This window comes from Phyllostomus discolor, chromosome 8 (genome assembly GCF_004126475.2).
Source record: "Phyllostomus discolor isolate MPI-MPIP mPhyDis1 chromosome 8, mPhyDis1.pri.v3, whole genome shotgun sequence".
Classification (NCBI taxonomy): domain Eukaryota; kingdom Metazoa; phylum Chordata; class Mammalia; order Chiroptera; family Phyllostomidae; genus Phyllostomus; species Phyllostomus discolor.
The window spans coordinates 106,182,740-106,205,727 of NC_040910.2; the positions used below are offsets into that span (position 1 = coordinate 106,182,740).

At 56.2% G+C, this 22,988-nt stretch overlaps 1 protein-coding gene across 3 annotated transcripts; it reads left to right on the forward strand.

Annotated features, from left to right (window-relative positions):
• Positions 1-805: 805 nt before the first annotated feature.
• TTC25 (tetratricopeptide repeat domain 25) lies at positions 806-22,919 on the forward strand. Of its 3 annotated transcripts, none has more exons than XM_028521115.2 (12): positions 806-1,022; positions 2,952-3,083; positions 3,332-3,482; positions 4,150-4,211; positions 4,507-4,672; positions 5,978-6,202; positions 6,405-6,612; positions 11,803-11,889; positions 13,338-13,534; positions 17,056-17,156; positions 19,667-19,751; positions 22,188-22,919. In XM_028521115.2, the coding sequence occupies exons 1-12, from the start codon at positions 900-902 to the stop codon at positions 22,733-22,735; spliced, it is 2,085 nt and encodes a 694-aa protein (XP_028376916.1). In that variant the 5' UTR covers positions 806-899; the 3' UTR covers positions 22,736-22,919. The 3 variants fall into 3 exon arrangements, with proteins under 3 accessions (XP_028376916.1, XP_035889793.1, XP_035889794.1); XM_036033900.1 differs by having other exon boundaries at positions 888-1,669; XM_036033901.1 differs by lacking the exon at positions 806-1,022 and adding an exon at positions 1,823-2,127.
• Positions 22,920-22,988: the final 69 nt, after the last annotated feature.

Here is a 22,988-nt window from a genome sequence, read left to right on the forward strand (position 1 = left end):
TATCCTAAAACAGCACTTAATCCCCTTACTTATGGTGGGGTGGAGCGATTTATACTAAGGTTGTGTGTGATAATGTTATTTACTGACCACCTTCCATAAACAACTGAGACTTCACTTCTGCAAGCAGCCTTAGTACGGGTCACAATCTTACTGATGTTGGAAGTTGACATTTTAAAAGTAATGCAGTAAAAGCAACGGTGTTTGTTGGAACCTACTCCGATTTTGTGAGGGGCTGGAGTGGAGGGAAGGGGGAAGGGTATCAAGAAAAGCCTTGATCCAGTCCTGCCACCGCAGAGGTTCAGTAAATAAATGTGTTCAACTGAGAGTTGGGCCCAAACGTTATTTTCCATCTTGTCTCATGCAGACTCTCACATACAGAAGGTTTCAGCATCTTCCCATTCATTTGGCTGGAGGAAAATGAAAGACCTAGAGCCCTTCCCGGCCAGTCGCAGGGTTACGAAGGGAAAGAAGACTACGCAAAGGCTGACTCTCCACCCAGTGCTCTCCTCTCACCCCTGGCCCACGCGGTGAACATGTCCTCGCCACGCGTGCCCTTTCCCTACTCGGAATTCTGCCTCCATCCTCTTCCTACTTTATTTTTTCCGGCTGTAAATTTTGGACAAGATTCAACTACAGAGAGATCCGGCGGAGCGTGCAACAGCGAACACCCCCCTCACACGTGACAATCACACCTCCACCCAGTGCGCAGCTGCAATGACGAAGCGCAGGCTGGCCAATGGCTGCGGTTGTCCCCGGATTTGGGCGGGGCACAAGCAAGGAACCGGAAGTAGCTCTGTGCATCCCGGTTGCTAAGAGACAAGGTTTCCACAGGCCAGACAGAGGTTCTCCGGCTGCTTTTCCTCCCATTCCGTGCTTCAGCGTCTCCAAATGCCGTCACCATGTCGGAGATAGAGGACCCAGAAACGAACGGCTTGCGAAGCACCTTTGCCTCTTACATGGCGGAGGGCGAGCGGCTTTATCTCTGCGGGGAGTTCTCTAAAGCTGCCCGTAGTTTCAGCAACGTGAGTCACGCTCTGAACCTATCAGTCATCCATCACCACTTTGGATTCCTGATAATGAGGTCCTGATGATGCCCTCCGTAAGATGCCCGTTACTTCTGTTCACTTGTTCCTGATTAATGCACCACTGTGACGGATAAGCCCCTGCAGAACCATTTCCTACCAATTCCCACTGCATTCTGCCTGATTCTTACTTAGTAACCACTTTGTGCGTTTCAGCATGACCTTTTCTTTTTTGCTCAAGTATTTCGTGATTGACTGGCCCCCCTACAGAGCAGCCCCAATTTCCCATCATTGGCCAAGAGATTGGCTGGGAGACTTCTTGCAGAAGTGAAGTCTCAGTTGCTTATGGAAGGTGGTCCGTAAATAACTAACATTATCACACACAGCCTTATTGTAAATCGCTCCACCCCACCGTAAGTAAGGGGATTAAGTGCTGTTTTAGGATACCAGGCATACTGCTAGGCGCAGTAGAAGTCTATGGGGGAGACACTGTTATTACACAATGTATACAGAAGGAAACTGATAAGGAAGTTGGGTAGCATGCCCAAGATCACTGAACTAGCAAGTGGCAGAGAAGGAGTCGACCCCAAGCAGTCAGACTCCAGTTCTGAGGTGCTAACCACCAGAGAACACTCCCTCCCTCGCAAGTAAGTTTTTCGATGTTCTTATGACCATTCCTTTGACAACAAATAGCCATTTCTTATTCCAAGGGGAGTGGCAAAACAGCTCTCATAAGCCTGTCTGGACACTCGTCCTAAATTGAGCTTCTCATCTGCTACCCAGAGTCTTTTGTCCCCTCCAGCATCAACCACACCCTGACCCCAGAAATGGTTGACCAGAGGGGCCACCAGCTAGCTGAGCTCAGGAGCCCTGCCCCCATCCATTTTCCTCTTTTTGGATCATAGTTTGTCCTGGAGAACCTCAGAGAAAAGAACACCCTGAGGGAAGATAGCTCTGGGTGAAAAGTGGCTTTTTCCCCATGAAATACAATAGCCACTTCCTCTTCTTGGAAAAGTAGGAAAGTCTTAGAAAGAGGCAGACACAGTCTGATGCTTTCAGGAGGGACTGTGGTAAAGATCTTTCCAACAGAAGAAGAGAGGACACGGTGAGTCTGCTCCCGCTTTAGGGCCAAAACCGCAATGTCATTTTTGCTGGCATTCTCATCTTTTTTATTTTTATTTTCTGGAAGATTGTATTTCTTTTTAGAGAAAGGGGAAGGGAGGGAGAAAGAGAGGGAGAGAAACATGGATGTGCAAGAGAAACGGTCGACTGGCTGCCTCTCACATTCCCCCAGCCCAGGGACCCCGGCCCATAACCCAGGTGCATGCCCTGATGTGGGCACGTGTGCCTCTTGGTTCGTAGGGTGGCTCTCAACCCACTGAGCCGTACAGGTTAGGGGCTGTTTTCATCTTAATTGCCTGAAATAGTGATTCATTCTCAATAAGCTAGGTATCTAAAGAGGGCTAGTGGAATGGACAACTCAAGTTGCAGATTGTCTTAAAATCTATCTTGTTAGCTTTCAGAATGCTTAGCCTTTGGAATGTATTCTGAGTGTGTTGTGCATCCGTTTAAGCTTTGTGGGTGAATCTGGTATGCCCCAAACATCCTAAGCTTCTATTGTCTGAGTGGAGTGGAGGAATTGTCAACACTCAGGAAAATTCAGTATTATCCTCAGAGTAGTATATTCTCACCTCTCGACCAGTGGCTTGTGATTTGACCTTGTTTAAGATGAGCCACGTGCAGATAACAGAGCTGACTAAGCAAAGACGGATAACATGCTGCTTTTCATCTGATGAGACCCAAAGACCTGTCCGCTGCCCCGAGGAGTCCCCTCGATAACTCTGGCAGAAGGGTTTGGGCTGCTATTTCCAGTCCTGCTTCTACCTTGCCCTGCCTGGTACTTGTCAACCTGAGTGGTTCCCTCCTCAGGCTCTGTACCTTCAGAATGGAGACAAGAACTGCCTGGTCGCCCGCTCCAAGTGCTTCCTGAAGATGGGAGAGTTAGAGAAGTCCCTGAAGGACGCCGAGTCTTCGCTCCAGGGGGACCCGACTTTCTGCAAGGTGACCGCACGGGTGGAGCACTCCATCTTGCTTTAACGCTGCCCTTGTCGGCAGCACCCTCTGATGAGCAGAGGTGGAAGCACCAGCCAGGCTGCCTAGGGTTGGATGCCATTTTCTCTGACTCGATACGTCTCTTGCCTTGCTTTCTGCCCTGTATCCCAACCTTGACTCTTCACTTCTGTTCCAGCACACCTGAGTCCTCCAAGGCCTCGTCTGCCCGCCTTGATTTTGACGTCCTCTCATTCCAGGGGATTTTACAAAAGGCTGAGACCCTGTACACCATGGGAGACTTTGAGTTTGCCTTGGTGTTCTATCACCGAGGCTACAAGCTGTGGCCTGATCGGGAATTCAAAGTGGGAATTCAAAAAGCCCAGGAAGCCATCAACAACTCAGTGGGCAGTGAGTAGCCGTGGGGCCTTTTCCTCATCCGGGAAGTGTCTCCGAATTCTTAGGGCTGGAGGAAGGCCTGAGGCGTCTTGGGTGGTGGCCACTAAGGCCTGTAGGGAATCCCACGCTTGGACTTGACTGCTGCGGGTTTCGTTGAGGCTTAGGAACCGCTCACTGGGAGGGCCAGTCCCCTGCCCACAGTACTGAGCGCTGCAGCGTCGGTTACCCTTAAAGCCAGACGAGAAGGGCTCTTGCGCTCACCCCAATCGGATGAGCATGCCCGTTCTGGCCTGGTGTCACAGGGTAGAAAGGAGTCCCAACCCTAGTCTTCCCTAGTCTTTGTTTTTCTCTCTTACACAAGAGCTGGCCTGGGGTCAGGCGGGGAGGAGGAAGGAGTAAGAGCTCACTAGTGTGCATTCAGAGTGTGGAAATGGCATGAGAGGGAGAGCTCCCTTTGTTTGGAAATCAGGCTGCCATGGCCTTGAGCTAGCAAGGGCTGCCCAGCTCCTACAAGAGCATTACACCAAACCCTTACCATTTGCCTGCCAGGCTGGCTCAGAGCCAGCTTTGCACAACATCTACCATCCCCCCTGCCTGAGGCAGCCATTTCCATGTAAAAATATGTGAGAGATCACGCCGGAGGCCTGGCCGACCTGAGCCCCAGCTTCTGTTCTTGCAGGTCCTTCTTCCATTAAGCTGGAGAACAAAGGAGACCTCTCCTTCTTGAGCAAGCAGGCCGAGGTACGGGCCCTGGTTCTGACGCTGCAGCATGCACCCCCTCCCCCCCGCCCCTCCAGGAAAAGAGGCCACATGTTCCTGAGGACGCAATGGCCCTGAATGACCCTGTTGCCTGGGAGCAATTAGCTCCTACCCATCGCAGGCAGCATGGGACTCCGCCCCAACTCTAGACGGGCCCTGGGAGTCCAGGTGTGCCCAGGCCCCAGGTCCTGGAGGGAGAGCATGGGACGACAGACCCTGGTCCCTGACTCCCTGTGCTCCGTGCTGAGGCTCTGTCGGTGTCGCTCCATCCTCCCAGAGTATGAAAGCCCTGCAGAAGCCGCACCTGGTGAGACACCTCCTACACCCGCCTATGAGAGAGTCCAAGCGGAAGGGCTCCCTCAAGAGCAAGAAGACTGTCCGCCAGCTCCTGGGCGAGCTCTACGTGGACAAGGAGTATCTGGAAAAGCTCCTACTGGACGAAGGTTTCAGACGCTTTGTTTGCAGCAGGGAATCAGGCGAAGGGAGCATGGGGTGGGTACTTCATGCGCGGGGCAGAGCCTGTCCTCTGAGATCAGCCACCATGGTCCTGTGGACAGGTTCTACTCCCGTTTCACAGATGGGGAAACTGAGGCGCAGAAAGGTTAAGACACCTAAGGTCCCACGTAGGTAGGCAGTGACACAGCTTTCAGGTTTGAGTCCAGGAAGTTCAATTTCAGAACCAGTGCTCTTGAGTGCTATGGTGCGCCGGGAGGGAACTCCAAAGCTCTGGGCTCCTCTCCCACTGGTCTCTGAAGGGGGCGTCCCCTGGGCCTCCAGTAAGGACAGAGGGCAGAGTAATCCAGCTGGGAGCCACTAGAGGGGAATCCTACAACACTGATACTAGACTGTCCCACAGCTTACCTGGGACAGCCTTCCCTTTTGTAGACAAGGAAAGAGAGACCCTGACTGGGGAGTAACTTGACAAGTAAGTTCGTGGTGGAGTTGGCCGGCGCCCAGGCCCCTTCACCTCTGGTCCAGCACTCTTTCTGCCACGCTGTGCTGGCAGCGGCGGGAAGTGGGATGGGCCTCGAAATGAATGCTTTACATAAGCATGCGCAGTGGGACTATTGCCATTCGCTGATCAGCCTGACCCGATATCACCCTTGAATCAAATGGCTCCTCTCCAGAGCTGACTTCCAAGGCTTCTGCAGGCTTCCCTGCAGGTCCGTGTCACAGGGCAGCTTCGCCGCCGACATGCCTCCATAACAGACCTGCCTGCGTGCTTACTTCCCCCCGGGGGGCAGGGCAGGGGCGCTTCTGTGGAGGGACGGGGTGGCCTGAACATGACCTCCACCAGCCTTGCAGCTCTGCTCCCAGCTCCAGCCTCTGCTCAGGTGGCGGGCAGGACCTGGGCACACCCCTCCAGCTCCCAGGTTGCACCTAACTGGCCCACCTAACATCTGGGAAACCGCTGGGTGCTGGCTCCCTGGGCCGGGTTGTGCGTTTAGACTTGGTCTTCTCTAAGGACAAGCCTGAAATGCGGGAGCCCTGAAGGCTGGGGGGGCTCTCCACCAGCTGCCCCTGCTTTAGCTCCTCATACCGTGCCGTAAGGGACCTATGCACTAAGCTGTGTACCGTGAGAATGCCTGGAGGCGGGGCTCTGGCCTCATCTGGGCCCAGACGGGCCCACACTGCCACCCAGGTGCTCTTGCTTTGCTCACCCGTTTCTGCACCTCCAGGCAGGGTTCCCCACAGGGGGCGGGGAGCCACGAGGAGGCAAGGCCCTTAGATGGCTTCCGTTCCCACAGACCTGATCAAAGGCACGGTCAAGCGTGGCCTGACCGTGGAGGACCTCATCATGACCGGCATCAACTACCTGGACTCCCGCAGCGACTTCTGGAGGCAGCAGAAGCCCATCTACGCCAGGGAGCGCGACCGGAAGCTGATGCAGGAGAAGTGGCTGCGGAACCGCAAGCGCAGCCCCTCACAGACAGCCCATTACATCCTCAAGAGCCTGGAGGACATTGACATGCGTGGGTGGTGGTGTCCCCAGAGGGGCGGGGGGCTTTGCCAGGTGGGAAGGGAACACCAGCGTGACTCAGGCCCCCCCCCTCCCCCGCTTCCTTGTGCTGTGGGTGGGGTGGGGTGGGGTGAGGTGGGGGCGGGGGAGGTGGGTGCTCCCCTCAGACAGGAAGAGGCCGCTCCCGCCTGCACATCACCCCTCTCCCTCCCCAGTGCTGACCAGCGGCAGTGCTGAGGGCAGCCTCCAGAAGGCGGAGAAAGTGCTGAAGAAGGTGCTGGACTGGAACAAGGAAGAGGTGCCCAACAAGGACGAGCTGGTTGGAAACCTGTACAGCTGCATCGGGAACGCCCAGATCGAGTTGGGGCAAATGGTGGCGGCCCTGCAGAGCCACAGGAAAGACCTGGAGATCGCCAAGGAATAGTGAGTGCCCCGGGGGGGCCGGGAGGGCGAGGCCCAGGCGCCTGCGGCAGAGTGGGGCCCCGGCTGTGTACCTCGGCCTTTTGCCAGGGCTGCTGGGGGCTGGACTCCGCTGCTCCGCCCTGCTCACCTGAGGTCAAACCTGCGGAGGGAGGGGCCACCTGCCCAGGGACGAGGGGCAGAGGGTAAGGGGTGGAAGGAGACCGCCAGTGTTTTTGCCACAAGGACGAGGGCAAACTCTGAAAAGCTCCCAATGGTCTGGCTCTTGGGGAGACTCTCACGTTAACAAGCCTTCCTCCACCCTGGGGGTGCCAGACGCTGCTGCTGGCTTGGGGAACACGACAGCATCCAGACACAAGGGCCATGTCCCTGCGGCTGTGAGAGAAAAAGTGGCATCGCAAATTAAATCGCCTCTGTGACGTGAGGGAAAAGCACAGGACCCGTTCTACGGGCGGGAGGACTTGACTGGGCTTTGGGGAGCACGCTGGGCCTGTGAGAAGTCACTGGGGCGGGCAGGCAGGCCAGGGGCAGCTTGAGGCTGGAGAGCACAGGGCACTGCCAGGCGAAGAGTGGCCGAGAGGAGGCCGGACCCAGTGGGTAGGGGTCCGATCCAGCCAGGGCCGCGCCCACCCCGGTGCTGACCAAGCACTAGGGCTGTGGAGTCGGGCCAACCAAGCTTTGGAACTGTGTCTCCCAGGCAGGGCACTTAGCCTCTCCCAGCCTCAGTGTCCCTTCTGTGAGGCGGACTTGACAACAGCCCCGCCTGACGGGGTGGGAGGGAGGACCGCGTGCAGAGCACACACAGAAAGACCTCAGGGCTTTGCTGTGCGTCCAGGGTAAGAGCGGCATCAACTCTCCCAGGAACTGGCTCTTCCCAGCCCCGATGGCCTGCTCTCAGAGGTACCTCGGCTTTCTGGGCATGTGGTTTGAGCCTTTGGAGTTACTTGTGACTTTCTCCTACCTGGTCCCTGCTTGCCCCACAGTTCTGAGTCTCTTTCTGCCTCCTGTCATCCTGTGTCTACGCGCAGGTCGGCCCTTGGCTGTCCCCGTCTCCAACTGCTCCCATGTACACGTCCCCTCTAGAGACACATCACTTGTCATCTGCCAACCCTCCTTCCCTTGCTGACGGACAGGCCTTGGCCCCTCTGTGCCCGCGGGTTAACCAGACACCTTCGCCTGACACTCAAGGCCCCCTCTGGACCTGCTTCCGCAAAGCTCCCTGCCACCTGTCCTGCATCTGGGTTACACAGGGCTTCCTGAACATTCCTGCCACCTGCCCTCTCCTTCTCCTTCATCAGAGCTCCGCACGCCGTCCTTCCCTCCCAGCTCATTTCTCACCTGCCTACGCTGCGCTGAGCAGAAGTTTCACATGTTGGCCATTTCAGAAGCAGAAAAAAGTAAAACAAACAAAAAAAGCCAACCAGCTTTGGCGGCTGGCTCCGGCCCTCAGAGGCTGTGTGGATTTGACCAAGTTGCTCACCGTTTCCTCATCTCTAGTGAAAGCATAATAATGCCAGTTCGCAGGGGTTATGAGAATTAAATAAGATATGTACATACAGTAATTTGGATCCAACTATATCCCATGCCCTAAAGAAATATAAATCTTTGAGCGCAGGCTGCGAACCAAAGTGTCACAGGTTCGATTCCCAGTCAGGGCACATGCCTGGGTTGCAGGCCACGGCCCCCAGCAACCGCACATTGATGTTCCTCTCTCTCTTTCTCCTTCCCTTCCTTCTCTAAAAATAAATAAATAAGAAATCTTTAAAAAAATATATAAATCTTTACTTCCGACCAGACTCTCTCCCAAGCCCCAGACCTGCATATCCAGTTCATTTCGAGGTGCTTCCACTCGGGGGTTCCACGGGAACCCCAAATTTAACATGTCCAAAGCAGAATCCCTTATGTTCCCCCAAACCTCTTGCTCCAGGGTTCCCTATCTGTGAGGACGTCACTGTGACCACTCGGTTTCCAAGAAGGAGCCCAGGCTGCTGCCCAGACACCTCCCTCCCCCCACTGCTCCTGGCCAGCCCCCCAGATCCTGCCCCAGCTGCCTCTTCCCCTGACGTTTCCCTCCCACAGCTCAGCCGGGACCCTCCTTTGCTTCTCGCCTGTGTCCTCTGACCTGGATTTCCTGCTGCCCAGCTGGCCCTTCATGCAAACAAATGCAAAAATCAGACAAAGTTCATGTGCCCAGTTCTGCTGCCCTCCCTCACCTGGCTTATCCTGGCCCTTCCTGACCAGCGCTGTCTGGGCCCCTGAACAGCTGTGCCCCAGCCAACACCTTGTGGCTGTGCTCCTGCTGGTGCCTAAATGGGACCTCTCCCTTTTCGCCGTCCTCTCTCCGTCAACTCCTTCCTGCCCATTCTGAATAAGTATCTTCCTTCTGGAAAGCCTTCCCTGCACCCCAGGGGCGATTTAGAAATCTCTCCTGAGCGCTCTCTGCCCACGTGGGTCCCGTCTGCCCTGTTAGACTCTGGACTCGGGATGGGACTGTCATATTCCCTCTCTCCCCGGCTCCTGCCACAAACGGGCACGCAGTCAATGTGTGCTAAGGGGCTGAGCAAACAGAGCTGTTCCTCAGAGTTACTTCCTTTAGGAGACCCGCCAACCGGCCTCCAGTCTCGCTTGTGAGTTCCCTGTGCCCCAGCTCCTCCCTCCTTCTAGTCAGCCACACCCCGCCCTCAATGCCCCTCCCCCCCAGAGCCTGGCATTCTTCCAGGTGCAGCCCAAGTCCCAACTGGTCTAAGTAGTTTCTTCAATGCCCGCAGCCCCCGCTTCTTTCTATGAATACTCTATAGAGGACTTGATTGCATGCTTTCTCATTCTTGTTACATATGACACGTTATTGTTATGGATACATTACTATCTCACAACGCATTCATCACCCCATAACAGAGCCCCCACTTTACAAGGGGAGCTGACACCAGAGGTGGCGTGGGAGCAGCAGGTGCAAAGTGCCGTCAAAGGTCCAAGGAGAGAGGCGGGTGGGAGCCCTGCCGGGAGCCAAGGAGGCCTCAGGGAGGTCAGGGGTGTCAGCAAGGGACGACAAGGAGGCAGAAGGGCCCCCTAGGCCGAGGGGCGTGGCAGGGCTGGAGGGTTTGGGGACCTGCAGGTAGCGTGCAGGGCTGGGGGCCAGGCCCCGTGCGGAGTGGGAGGACGGAAGCCACCCGGAAGAGAGGAGGAAGGACCTTAGCCTGAAGGTACTAAAGGCCGACGAGGCTGGTTTCACATAAGCTGCGCAGTGTTGTGCTTGGTCCGCAGCCCTGCGGTGCTGCGAGCAGGACCTGACAGTCTCCTCCCCCCCCCCCCCCCCCCCCCCCCACTTCACTGGGAACCAGTGACATGCGTCCTTCTGGCCCCTTTCTAATGCATTTGCCTACACATGTAAGTACGTCTGTGCGTACACAGGATCCTTAAAACAAAACAGCTCGCTTCTGTTTGTTTGGGGTTTTTTAAGTGCGTCTCGGGAAGCGTGTGGTTCTCTGAATGGCGCTTCCGCTCCCACAGTGATATGCGTAACTACCCCTTTGGGGGCGCTCGCACCGCCCCGGGTCTGCTATGGCCCGCAGCGCTGCAGCGGCCCTCCCCCGATCCGTGTGCAGACGAGTGTCTGGATCAGATCTGCATTTGGGAAAGGCAGCGGGCCACGGGGGGGAAGGCTGGACAGAGGAGCGGGGGAGTGTCGTGGAAGACATGGGAGCCAGCCAGCTGGGCTGCAGGCGCTGCAGGGGCGAAGAGGCACCGGAAAGGGGGAGCGTGAGCGGGAATGCTGGGGGCGGGGGTGGGGGGGGTGGCCTTTCTGGTTTATTTGTTAGGAAGGAGGTCGTCTTGAACGGGGAGCTCAGAATGGTCACGAGGTGGCCGTAAGCAAAGGAGGCAGGGGGTCAGAGTGTCTTTTCTCTCAGGGAAATGTCCTGCTCTTTTCCCTGATGACACGTGAATATTGTAAACATCTAAATAATATGGGAAAATTGAAAGTTTCCCTCCTACTCATTTCCTTCAGGTAATCACTGTCAATAGTTAGACTTCCATTCTCTCTACTTTAAAAAATGCCCACTTTTTACTTATTTGCTTATTTTTTTTGGTGGTTTCAAACAACACAGTTTTACTCTCTAACCGATCTGGAGGTTATAAATCGTTACTTATGGGCAGGGCCAAAATCGAGGTGCTGGCTGGGCCTCACGCCCTCTAGAGGCTGGAGGGGAGGCTGGTTCCTTGCCTCTTCCCGCTTCTGGGGCTGCGATCTTTGCACTCCTCGGCATGAGGCCCCTCGCTGCTTGCCAAAGCCAGGAGCACAGCGCCATGCTGCAGGCCTGCGTATTTCTTTTTAACAAAAATGGCGTGATAGGCACAGAATACAATCCTATAATCTGACTGACTGACTTGAAATATATCAGGGATGTTTTTTCATACACAAAAATTGCCGGTGCTAAGGCGCAGATAACGTTTAGATCGTTTCCAATGTTTATTCTGTTTTTTTTCTTTTTAAAGATTTTCCTGGCTGGTGTAGCTCCATGGATTGAGCGTGGGCCTGTGAAACAAAGGGTTGCTGGTTCAATTCCCAGTCAGGGCACATGCCTGGGTTGCAGGCCAGGTCCCCTGGGGGGGGTCACACAAGAGATAATCACACATTGATGTTTCCGTCCCTCTCTTTCTTTTCTTCTTACCCTCTTTCTAAAAAAAGAAATAATAATTTGTAAAAAGATTTTATTTATTTATTATTAGAGAGGGGACGAGAGGGACAGAAACATCAATGTGTGGGCGCCCCCTAGTGGGGAATCTGGCCCACAACCCAGGCATGTGCCCTGACTTGGAATCAACTGGTGACCCTTTGGTTCACAGGCAGCACTCAGTCCACTGAGCCACACCAGCCAGGGATCCAATGTTTATTCTTATAAACTGTGCCTTAATGTCACATTACCCACTTGCGGTAAATTCCTAGAAGGAGAATTACTAGATCCAATGGACACCTTTGCAAACTGGTGACCGATGGCCCTCTGGAAAGGTCCCAGTGATGTTCGTCCTTGGCTACAGGCCACAAGAGGCCCTGCGTGTGTCACCCTTGCCGGCCCAGGCACGTCCCTCGAGCTGGACCCTGAGGCCAGGGGCCCTGTCCCTGACGTCTCTTCTGTCTGCGCAGTGCCTGGAATGACCGATTCCTGGTGAACAGCTTCTCCCGACTCTTCCCCACAGCGACCTTCCTGATGCCAAGTCACGAGCGCTGGACAACATCGGCAGGGTTTTCGCCCGAGTTGGCAAATTCCAGCAAGCCATTGACACGTGAGTGCCCCAGGACGGCCCCACCCGGTGCTGCTAGGTGACCCTGGGAAAGCTGCGTCGGAGACGCTGGGGCTCGACAGTGAGACAGGACTAGACTAGAAGCAGCATTTTCTCAGGGCATCCCAGGGACAAGTCACCTCGAGCATCTGTTAGGTATGCAATTTCCTTGGCCCCTTCCCTGCAAATTTCGATTCCACTGGTTTGTGTTGGGGCTGGAGCGTAGGGATCTGTTTCAACAAGCGCTCCAGGTGACCGTTACCCTGGACCAGTTCAGGAACTGGTGGGCCAGTGGAGTCTGGGACTTCTTCTGACCCTATTCTGTGACTCTAGTCATGAGAGGACAGTGGTAACAGAGTCTGGACTTGGCAGGTGGCCCAATTGCTGGACATTTTGATGTCCAACCCCCGGGGCTAGTGACCTCCTGCAGCGGGGTGAGTCAGCCCCCAGAAGACTTCAGGGGAGAAGCCGCAGACCGGCCCGGGCTGGGTGAGCCCGCTCCTTGGGCCCACTTGCTTGGTGCGGAGGGAAGTGTCCTTCGGGCCTCCTCACTGGATCGAAATGGTCTTGTTCATCTCGGCTGCGTGTCCTTTGGTTTCCTGACGGGCCCCTGGTGTCTATGTGGTGAAAGACAGAGGGGCACGAGAGTTCACCTACATTTTTAAAAAGATTTTATTTATTTTTAGAGTGAGGGGAAGGGAGGGAGACAGAGAAGGAGAAAAACATCAGCGTGTGTTTGCCTCTGGTGTGCCCCACACAGGGGACCTGACCTGCAATCCAGGCATGTTCCCTGACTGGGAATCGAACTGGCAACCCTTTGGTTCATAGGCTGGCACTCACCTACATATTTTCATAATAAAAACTTTTATAGTAAATATGTGCTTACTGTTCAATATTAATTTGGAAAATACAGAAAAGTAGAAGAAAAATTATTCAGTCCCACCACCCAAAGATAAGTACTAATTCTAATCCTACTCTTAACTTTTTTTGGTTTGTATTCTATTCTTTTGTCTGTGTTCATTTTGTTCCTTATATATACCTAATATTCTTCAACAGTATTTTTATGTTATTTCAAATGCCATTGTAAACATTATTTGCAAATGTTGTATCAAGCCCTGGCTGGCGTAGCTCAGTGGACTGAGTGGGGGCTGTGAACCAAAGCATCGCAGGTTCGATTCCCAGTCAGGGCACATGCCTGGGTTGCAGGCCATGACCCCCAGCAACTGCACACTGATGTTTCTCTCTCTCTCTCTCTCTCTCTCTTCCCTCTCTAAAAATAAATAAATAAATAAAATCTTAAAAAAAAAAGATGTTAATGATTATTAGCACCACCCCTTATCTAAAAGAACTGGTCCTTGGAGAACAGTTCTTATCAGTAGAAGGCCTCGACCTCCTGCGGCCGAGAGCAGGGCTGGAGTGGAAGCCGCTGACCTGGCTCTGCCGGTCCCCAGGTGGGAGGAGAAGATCCCTCTGGCGAAGACCGCTCTGGAGAAGACCTGGCTGTTCCATGAGATTGGCCGCTGCTACTTGGAGCTGGACCAGGCCTGGCAGGCCCAGAATTACGGCGAGAAGTCCCAGCAGTGCGCGGAGGAAGAGGGGGACATTGAGTGGCAGCTGAACGCCAGTGTCCTGGTGGCCCAGGCACAAGGTATGGGCTCCGAGAGGACACCCCGCCGTTCCCAGCCCTCAGGCCCAGCTGCCACGCTTGGGCTGGGAATTCTGTGGGCCAGACTTAGCGTCCTAGCGTGCCCCTGCCCAGATTACTTCTGATCCTGAGAGTGGGGGTCAGCCCCTCCATTCTGACCAGCCTAGGTGCCTGTTTAGGACTCAGCTCAGTTAGGGCTCGGGGCACCCTGAGAGCTGCCCTGCCTGTGAAGGGCACTGTGTGGTCACCAAACAGCGCCACCTCCTCTTGCCTTGGTGCCCCTCACATTGGCATCCTTGCATCTAATCACTGTGCAAGCCGGTGACGTGGGCATCGTTGTCCTCACTCTGGGGATGTGGAAACCAAGGCACTGAGTGTTTCGGTGGGTCGCCCCAGGTCACACAGGGGAGCTTTCTGGAGTGACGGAAGTGCTCTGAAACTGGGCTGTGGCGCTCACAACTCTCTACACGTGCCAGAAACCACTGAACCGTGGACCTAGAAATGGTGCACGGTGTGACATAGGAGTTACATCTCAATGGAATCGCTTAAAAAAAAAAAATAGCAAGGGCCCTGGCTGCTGTGGCTCAATGGATGGAGCTCTGGCCTGTGAACTGAAAGGTTGCCAGTTCAATTCCCAGTCAGGGCACGTGCCTGGGTTGTGGGTTCAGGCCTCAGTTGGGGTGCAGAAGCAACCAATCAATGTTTCTCTCCCTCCGTTTCTCCCTCCCCTCCCCTTTCTCTAAAAATAAATAAATAAAAATCTTTAAAAAAAAAACAGCAAGGGGCAGGGGTAAGGAGAAACAGTTAAACAAGATGGGCCATATCGGGATAATTGTTGAAGCCGAGGGATGTGTAACCGGGGTTCCTTACACCACTCCTTTCCCTTTCGTGTGTATTGGAAATATTTCCTTACATGAAGTTAGATTGGAAAGGGCTCCAGGTCGTAAGCTAATGAGCAGTGGAGCCGGGGCTAGAACCCAGTTCTGTGCGACTCCAAAGCTCGGGCTTTGTCAAGCTGGGCTAAGCTGCTGCTCCTGCTCCGGGTACACAGCTGACCCCCAGGAAGGGGGGGAATGTGACCAGTGCTGTGGCCAGGGGCATAATCACTCATTCATCCACCCAGGCCACAAATACTTGGTACCTTCCCGGTAACAATTTCCTGCCCTCTTGTCTGAAAATGTAACTTTTAAAAAGAAGATTTTATTTATTTATTTTTAGAGAGGGGAAGAGAGGGAGAGAGAGAGAGAAACATCAATGTGTGGTTGCCTCTCATGTGGCCCCCACTGGGGACGTGGCCTGCAACCCAGGCATGTGCCCTGCCTGGGAATCGAACCTGCAATGCTTTGGTTCGCAGCCTGCACTCAATCCATTGAGCTATGCCAGCCAGGGCTGAAAAGGTAACTTTTTAAAAAAGATGTTGTTTATTTATTTAAGATTTTATTTATTTTTAGAAGAGCGGAATGGAGGGAGAAAGAGAGGGAGAGAAACATCAATATGTGGTTGCCTCTCATGCACCCCCTATTGGGGACCTGGCCTGCAACCCAGGCATGTGCCCTGACTGGGAATCAAACCAGTGACCTTTCGCTTTGCAGGGGCAATACCCAGCCAACTGAGCCACACTGATCAGGGTTAAAGAGGTAATGTTTAAGGAGAAACTTTAGGGATGAGAAGGCACCAGCTGTTCTAAGAGCTGAGGGGGCAGCACTCAGGAAGATGGGCAGGGACTGGGCTGATTTCCTGAGCCAGAGGAGCCCGACGTTGGCGGGAGCCCCTGGGGGCCAGGGGGGTTTGGAGGAAGGGGGCGGATGAGGGGCCAGATTCACAGAGCCTCAGGGGCCCAGTTACGAACAGTCTCCGCGTTCCTAAAAGCACAGGGAAAACCGCTGAAAGCTTTAAACCTGAATCACAGACACGATCCCTGTGGCTTTTCCTAGAACTACTGTCTGTCCTCAGGAGGGCACTGTGTAAGCTGAAGCGGAGATGGCACATGCCCCTCAGGGCGGACATGGCCCTGCGTCCACTCTTCAAGACTTATTGGGCCCCCAGGGCCCCTGGAGAGCTGGGGCCTGCGCTGCTGGTCTCAGTTCCATCCCCGCACCCCCGCTCTGGAGTCTAAAACAGCACACACGGCAGCCTGGGGCGCCCCTAGATTCTAGAGGCAGCATAGCCTCCGGGGCAGAGCTTGTGCTCTGGGCCCCCCTGGCTCAGGGGCCTGGGCCAGCGCCGCTCGGGGCCTCAGCTCCGTGCTCCGTAAACAGGGGCGACTCGGGCACCCGCCCGCGGGGCTGGTGTCAGGAAATAAAGCAGCATTGAGCGTGTGAGCGCCGAGAACGGGACTGGCACGCAGTGAACATGCAGTGGCTGTCCATCTATCTGGTCCTCCTGCCCTCGCGTCGACGCCTCGCGGTGTCTCCAACAGTGACGAGAAGGCTGCGGGCTTTGGGACAGCCTGCTCACAAAAACGAAGGTGTAAAAGTGCAGATTCGCACTTGCACAGAGTGGGAAAGAAGGGGAGAACAGCCCCCAGAGTCGAGATAGCTTTAGGTGACCGATTCAGTTAAAAATGAAAAAAAAAAAGGTCTTTAATGTTTACTCGAATGAGCACTGTGACTCCTGTAGGGACCTGCAGTGTCCGAGTGACACTGACCTTCAGTCACGGTGGCCTCGGTGGGACTGTGTGCATCTGACCACGATTACGGTGACTCTGCGTGCCCCCTGAGTTACATGGAATTGCTCTCCCAGTGGAAGAGCCTGGAGCAGTTTGACCTACAGACACCAGGCCCCCTCGCCCCGCGGATCCCAGCGCAGCTCTCGGGAGGGGGGGTCTGGGCAGACACTGTTCGGTTGCCCCAGAAGCCGCGGTATGTGAGGAAGCCAAGTAAGATGTGGGGTCCCCGCACCCCGACTGGTGAGGACGTCTCCCGTTCCCGCCCGAACTTAAGCTCTTTTAAAGGGTAGCCAGTCACTCCCGTCCCAGCTCCAGCTCCAGCACTGGCTGGGGGTGGGGTGGGGGGCAGGGCGCTGAGCTCGGAGGAGCGGCCTCCCCCACCCTGCCCCCGGGCTCTGCATGCACCCTGGGCGCGCTGGCCTCCGAGAGCCCGGGTCCCTGCTGCTGGCCCGTGCGTCAGTCCGACCCTTCGGTGTTTTCTGTGGTCTCCCGGAGTTCTTAAAGGACCTGAGCGAATGTTTTTAAAACGTGGATTTCCTCTCTGGAACAATCTAAATGTGGAGCGAGAGTGAGTTGTCCCCCTGGCCTGGAGACACGCGATGTGGGCCCAGGCCCCCCGCCCTCACCCACCCCTCTAAAGGCCGCAGGGTCCCAGCTTCCGCCCTGAGTGGGCAGGTGGCCCCGGGCATCTCTGTGACACAGCCCGAGACCTGGGGCCGACTCCAGCTGACACAGGGTCGCCCGGGCCCTGGGCCAGGGGCTCCTGAGGGGGCCTGGCGCCTGCAGGGCAGCCGCGTCACGCGACACAGAACGTCACGACCTACCCGTGCTGTGCCTCCTCCCCTCTGTTCTGCAGTGAAGCTGAGAGACTTCGAGGCGGCCGTGAACAACTTCGAGAAGGCGCTGGAGAGGGCGAAGCTTCTCCACAACGACGAGGCACAGCAGGCCATCATCAGCGTGAGCCTTTCCCCCAGCTGCGCCTCCCCGTGGGGCGTGGGGTGGGCGGGCCCTCGGCCTTCCCGGGGGGCCTTCCCACAGAGACTGACCACCCACCAGCCCCTGGGCGCCCGGCAGGCGGGGCTGGACCTTTCAGATGTCTGCTCTATGCACGTATTTTTATTTGAAATACACACAAAAAATTAGAAAGCTTTACAAAACACATTTATCTCTACTCTGGAAGCCGATGTTTCCTATTCTGTTTTTAATTCTTCTTTTATTTCATGCTGGTGGAGACCTTCTGAACTGATTTAGGTTTTGCAGTCTCAGAAATGCTACCTCCTAGGAGACCACGCTGTTCAGTAAGGCGGCCAGCCGCTGGCCACGTGTGGTTACTTAAACAAAAAGGAATTTAAAGCAAACACAATTTAAAATTCAGTTCCTCGGTCGCACTGGCTGCATTAGGAGCGCCCAGTACTCACGTGGCTGTGGCACCGCATCGAGCAGATCCCGAGCTGGCCCATCCAAGCAGACGGCGCTGGCCCAGGCTGTCAGCCTCAGGGGGCAGAGACCGCAGGCGAAGCCGCTGCTCCCAGAGCCGCTCCAGGCAGATGGACCACCTCAGTAGGCAGCTCAGTATCAGCATGAGCCCCCTGGCCACCTCCCTCCCGCCCTTGGCCTGACTGCTGCCCCTGAGCTGTCCCATGACGAAATTTCAGGGCTGCCACCAGCACACAGCTGGGCCCCAGCAAGCGTCTGCTCGAGTGAATGTTGCAGGGTCCTCGTCCTCTTGCCCTGTGGCTGGCAGGAGCCAGACTGCGTAGTAATTCGTGGGCAGGACGAGGGGCGTGGCCTCAGGAGACACAGTGGACGTGCCGCTGGCCTTCAGGGAAGGGAGCAGGGACCCTGGGAAGTGACGTCTGGAACGTGCTGCAGCTGCAGGGGGCCCTCATGGTGGCCTTGAAATACAAGGACCGCAGGGTCTGGCCGGGCCGACGGCACGGGGGGGCCGTGGGTGCTGAGGAAAGTGTGGGAGTCAGGGAAGGAGACGCTGGCCTGGGCCCAGGGGCTGGGTCGTGGTGGCAGAGGGAGTTAGGGGCGAAGAACCCCAGACGGTTGGGGACCAGCCTGGACTGGAAGGTCTAGGAACGGCATAGAAGCCACCTGACCCAGGCGGATTGTCAGGGGGCGAGAGCGCGGTTCGTGAAGACCACGGTGAAACCATGTTTTCCCGGTCATGGTGGAGAAGTCGCTCCCAAAGGGGCCCACCGTGTGGCAGTCCGTGCCCCCTTTTCACCTGGCCCAGGGCGACTGTCACCTCACTCTCCGTCTCGGAGGGGGGTCGGCTCCCTGGATGTGCACCTTTGCCCTGAAATCTGGCCTCCAGAGGCAGAACGCTGCCCTGCGCTGGGGAGCGCACGCTCCCCAGTTCCCACGCAAGGTCTCTCCCACCGAATCTGCTTCCACACGACCACCCCGCAGATACTTGGAGGAATCGTGGCAGTTAAATTCAGCAAATGTTTGCTGAGCATGAGTCGGCCTGGGCTGTCCCGCCCAAAGGTGACGGCCACAGTCCTGGCTCTCAGGAAGCGTGGCGTTGGCAGGAAAGTTGTAACAAAAGCCTCTCATGCGCGACCAGTGCCTGAGGGACCAGGGCACTCAGAGCGAGAGAGCCCCAGCAGGCAGGCAGGCAGGCAGGGTGGGGCCTTCCATCAAGGGCGGGTGAGGTCCCCTGGAGCGCCGGGCAGGGTGTCGAAAGGTTGGGAGGCAGAGGGCAGGGCCTGTGGGGCCAAACAGCCCCGCGGCCCTAAGTGGCTCCTCACGGGACCAGGTCCCTGACCCTCTACCCACCCGGAGGGGCACCTCCTGGCAGGGAGGCATACAGGGGGTGCAGACCAACCCTGCACAAGGGTGTCCAGGCCTGGTGGTCATTCAGCACATGGTTCTGAGTGCCCGAGGGTGCTCCGCCCATGCAAGTCACGAGGAAGAAGGCAGAGCCTGCCCTCGAGATGTGCACAGGCTGAGATCCAGGCCCCCAGGGACCCTGCAGTCACCGTGCCAGCCCCTCTGGAGGCAGGCCAGCCCAGGCCCCCTGCAGCATGCGTCTGAGTGCCTTCCACGGCTTGCTGCCCTGCTGCGGGCGTAGGGACTTGCCCCCAGCCTTTGCATTGGCTGGAAGCTTTAGGTAAAAAGTTGGAGATTGGTGGATACATACCCTTCCCAAATACATGCCTAAGCCCAGGGGAAATGAGGTCTGAGTTCCCTGCAGTCCGGTACCTCATGCCACTTAGCTGGGTACTTCCAGGGCCCCCCCCCCCCCCCGCCTGCCCTGCCCCAGCAGGAGCCTTTGGAGGAGCCAGGAACAAACGAGGGGGTGGGCAGTGGGGAGCCCTGCCTCCTGAGGTCAGTTAGGTGAAAGGGGAAGTGTAGGGGCCAAACAGGGGTTAGGAGAGTTGATCAGTTCCTCTGTTACCCACAGGCTTTGTTCGTTCATTTGTTTGTTTTTAATCTATGTTCACTGTTACCCACAGGCTTTGGACGATGCCAACAAGGGCATCATCGACGAGCTGAAGAAAACGAACTACAGGGATTTGTTCAAAGAAAAGAGAGAGAAAGGCGAGTTCCCGGAGACCCCGAGACCGCAGCTCCAGCATTTCCCTCTGCGCTCCCTCCGTCAGCCCCAGGGCTCGGCCTGACTGCCAGGCGCTCTGACTTCAGTGCCAGCGGCAGCCCCGGCCTTTCCCTGGGGCGGGACAGGGAGGTGACCCAGCCCACTTTGGGCTGGCGTCTGCCCAGAGAGCCCACTCCTCTGTTTCTTCAACTCATTCACCAAGTATCTGCTGAGTACTCATCAAGTGTCAGCTTTGGGGGCGACAGAGGCTCAGCCCCTGCCCCCCCCCCCCGAGGAGCCCACCGCCCATTCACTGGGAAAGCCAGGCCATTCCAGGTGTCCCCAGGTGGGCTCCTGCAGGTGGGTGCTGAGCTGGGAGACCTGCTCCACCGTGAGCACCAGGCAAAGCTCTGTTCTGTCTTCTCTGGGGAGGCAGAGAAGGCTCCGGAGGGGAAGAATCATCCTTCTCAGGCTCCACGAGATGCCTGAGGCTTTTCCAGGTGCAAGAGGGGGAGGGGGAGAGGATGGAGGGGGGCGGCGTTTCTGGCAGGGCCCAGCAGGAGCACAGACGGAGGCAGAGTGACAGTGAGTCACACTGAGGGGCTCTTCCTGTGCTCCAGGCACGGGGTGAGGCATCTCTTGCAGACCGGCCCCCGCCCTCCCCCCTCCCCTCCAGGAGATAGGGACTCCCTGGGGCAATGGAAGCTGAGTGCGGCTGAGTGCTCTGCCTGGGTCACACAGCAGTCCAACTGGAGCCTCACTGTCCCCTGCTGTGTGGCGCTGCTCCTTGGGGCCGCATGGGTGAAGGGGCAGGGGGAGGGCACAGAGGGGCACGAGGGTGGGAGGAGGCGCAGAGACGGAGCTGCCGGATCACATTCTTTCTCCCAAGGCCTCAGGGAGCAAAGAGGCCTTTGGCTCCCCGCCCCCAGGCTCTCTGAAGGAAGTGAGGGGAGAGGAGGTGGCTGGCACGACCCAGGGACCTGGGGACCCCAGGCCCCTCCAAGTCATCAGAGACAGACCCCAGAGGGGGCGAGCGATGAGAGAAGTTGCTCTCCACTCAGTGCTTCCAACACGCCAGACTCTCTTCTCAGGACTGTATATGCTACAATGTTCAGACTCGTCCGATCCCGAGAGAACACTGTGGAATAAGCATTGGTAGTCGCTTGATTTCACAGAGGACACGGAGGCAGAGGAGCTGAAGTCCCACAGCAGTTTTCTGTCTGGGGCAGCCTGGCTCCCGGGTCCAGGCTTTTCCACGGTTCCACACCGTCCTGGCCACAAGACCGCCCCCGCCTGCCCTTCTGCAGTGCCTGAGCCATATCGCAGTTGCCCTGCAGCCAAGGGGACAGAGCTGCCTGCAGGCGCCACGGCCACAGCCCTCCCTGATCCCATCCGGGCCTGGTACTGGGAATCTGGGGGCGGAGTCTGGGGGCACCTAAGGAGGGACGGCCCTTCATTCACCAGTGCCTGACCGGTGGTGGCTGGGTCCCCTCAGAGAGGGGCTCTTCCCCTGCCCCACATGACCTGGGAGCTGCCGTCAAAAGCCACAAGAGCAACAGATGTGAAGGGACACAGGTGGGAAATGGCAGATGCTCCAAGCACCCTCCCTCACACGCCCTCGCCAGTCTCCGCAGACTAGGTGCTGCGGAAGGTGTAAAAGAACGAATCAGGAGTGCTCGGTGCCCGGTGGCAGCTGCCGGGCACTTCCCTCTCTGAACAGCAGGTGGCAGCATTGCATAGCCTTCACCACCAAATGCCCGGCTTGTTCTGGCTGTGAACCTGAGAGCCCTAGTAGGCACTTAGAGACCAGGGGCTCCCAGGAAGAGAATGTGGGGGCGACTCGGGAGGAGACTGGTGGCTTTTCTCTGTAGCTGGCAAAAACCAGGAGCAAGGCTCCCTCTGGTTGCAAAACAGCTCTCCAGCTGACCTTGCTGCGAGCAGTCTGCTCATATTTTCACAGGGAACGTCCCACCAAAATGATGAAATGTGCTTCCCAGGGACAAAGATGCAGAGTGAGGCTGCTGGAGAAGAGACACCTTCTGTCCTTTCCCAGCCCCTACGCTGTTTCTTGTAGGGAAAGAGAGTGTGCTGTGGGGGCAGACGGTCCTGGGTTCGAATTCTGACTCTGCACAGGTTTGTAGTGTGATCATGGTATGGGATTTCTCCCTACCGATCCATCTCAGGTCCCTCGACTGCAAACTCGCATCAGTGACGGCGCACACTCTCATGACACCGTGCCCCGCAATCGGACGGTATCCTCTGTGCAGCTGGCACGATGCCTGGGACAGGGCTGGTGCCCGGCAGTGCACGGGCCCCTTTCTCTCCTTCCGGACAGGAGTCCTTCTCTCAGAAGCGCAGGCTCCCACAGACTGGGGTTCACCCGGGCCCAGGCACGGACAGACTCTTACCTTTCTCCCCTCCTTCCTCTTGTTTTTCGGCAGAGGCTGCTGCACTGGATTATGCGTCAGTGACGGTGAAGGAGAAGGAGAAGGAAGGAGTGAAAAAAAGGAGGGATGAGCCCGAGAAGGTGATGAAGCAGTGGGACAGAGACCAAACTGAAAGTGAGAAAGACACAGAGGACGAGTCGCCCTACGAAGACACTCTGATGGCAGTGAGAAAACAGGAGGAAGACAGGCAGAGAGAAGTCGAGAGGACCAGCTCCTTAAGGGGAAGAGAATCAGGATCCACGGGGACGGATTCAGGAGAGCTGGCCCAGAGACTGTCCGGAGAACTGGGTGTGAGATCGGGAGAAGCAGGCAGGAGAGCGTCAGAAGCGAACAGGAGTGAATCAAGAGAAGTTTACAGGAGGACTTCCAATCTGGATCAAAAACTCGAAGAAGACTCAATCAAAAGGGAACTGGAAGGACAAGAGGAGAGTCAGTCAGAAGCCAGCAGAAGAGAGTCGGAAGAGCAAGGGAAAATAGAATTGGGAGAAACGAAAACAGAAAATGATGAAAACATGGGAGAAGATGAAAAGAAAGATGAATAAGGCAGGTTTTAGTAGGCATCAGAATCAGGAGGCTGGTGTTCGCAGGCACCACGGGGATCTTAGGAAACCGCTTTCAAATTGAGATTTTTTTTAATGGGGAAAAAAAATGTGGCCTGGGCCCTACAGGTTACTTCTGCCTCTTTCTGATACTGTTTTCCCTTTAAATATATATCTTTCACTCTTATGAACGCTGAGTCTATCATTTTGCCCCCTCACCCCACCCACTCTCAGAGCAGCCTTAGAGGAGGAATGG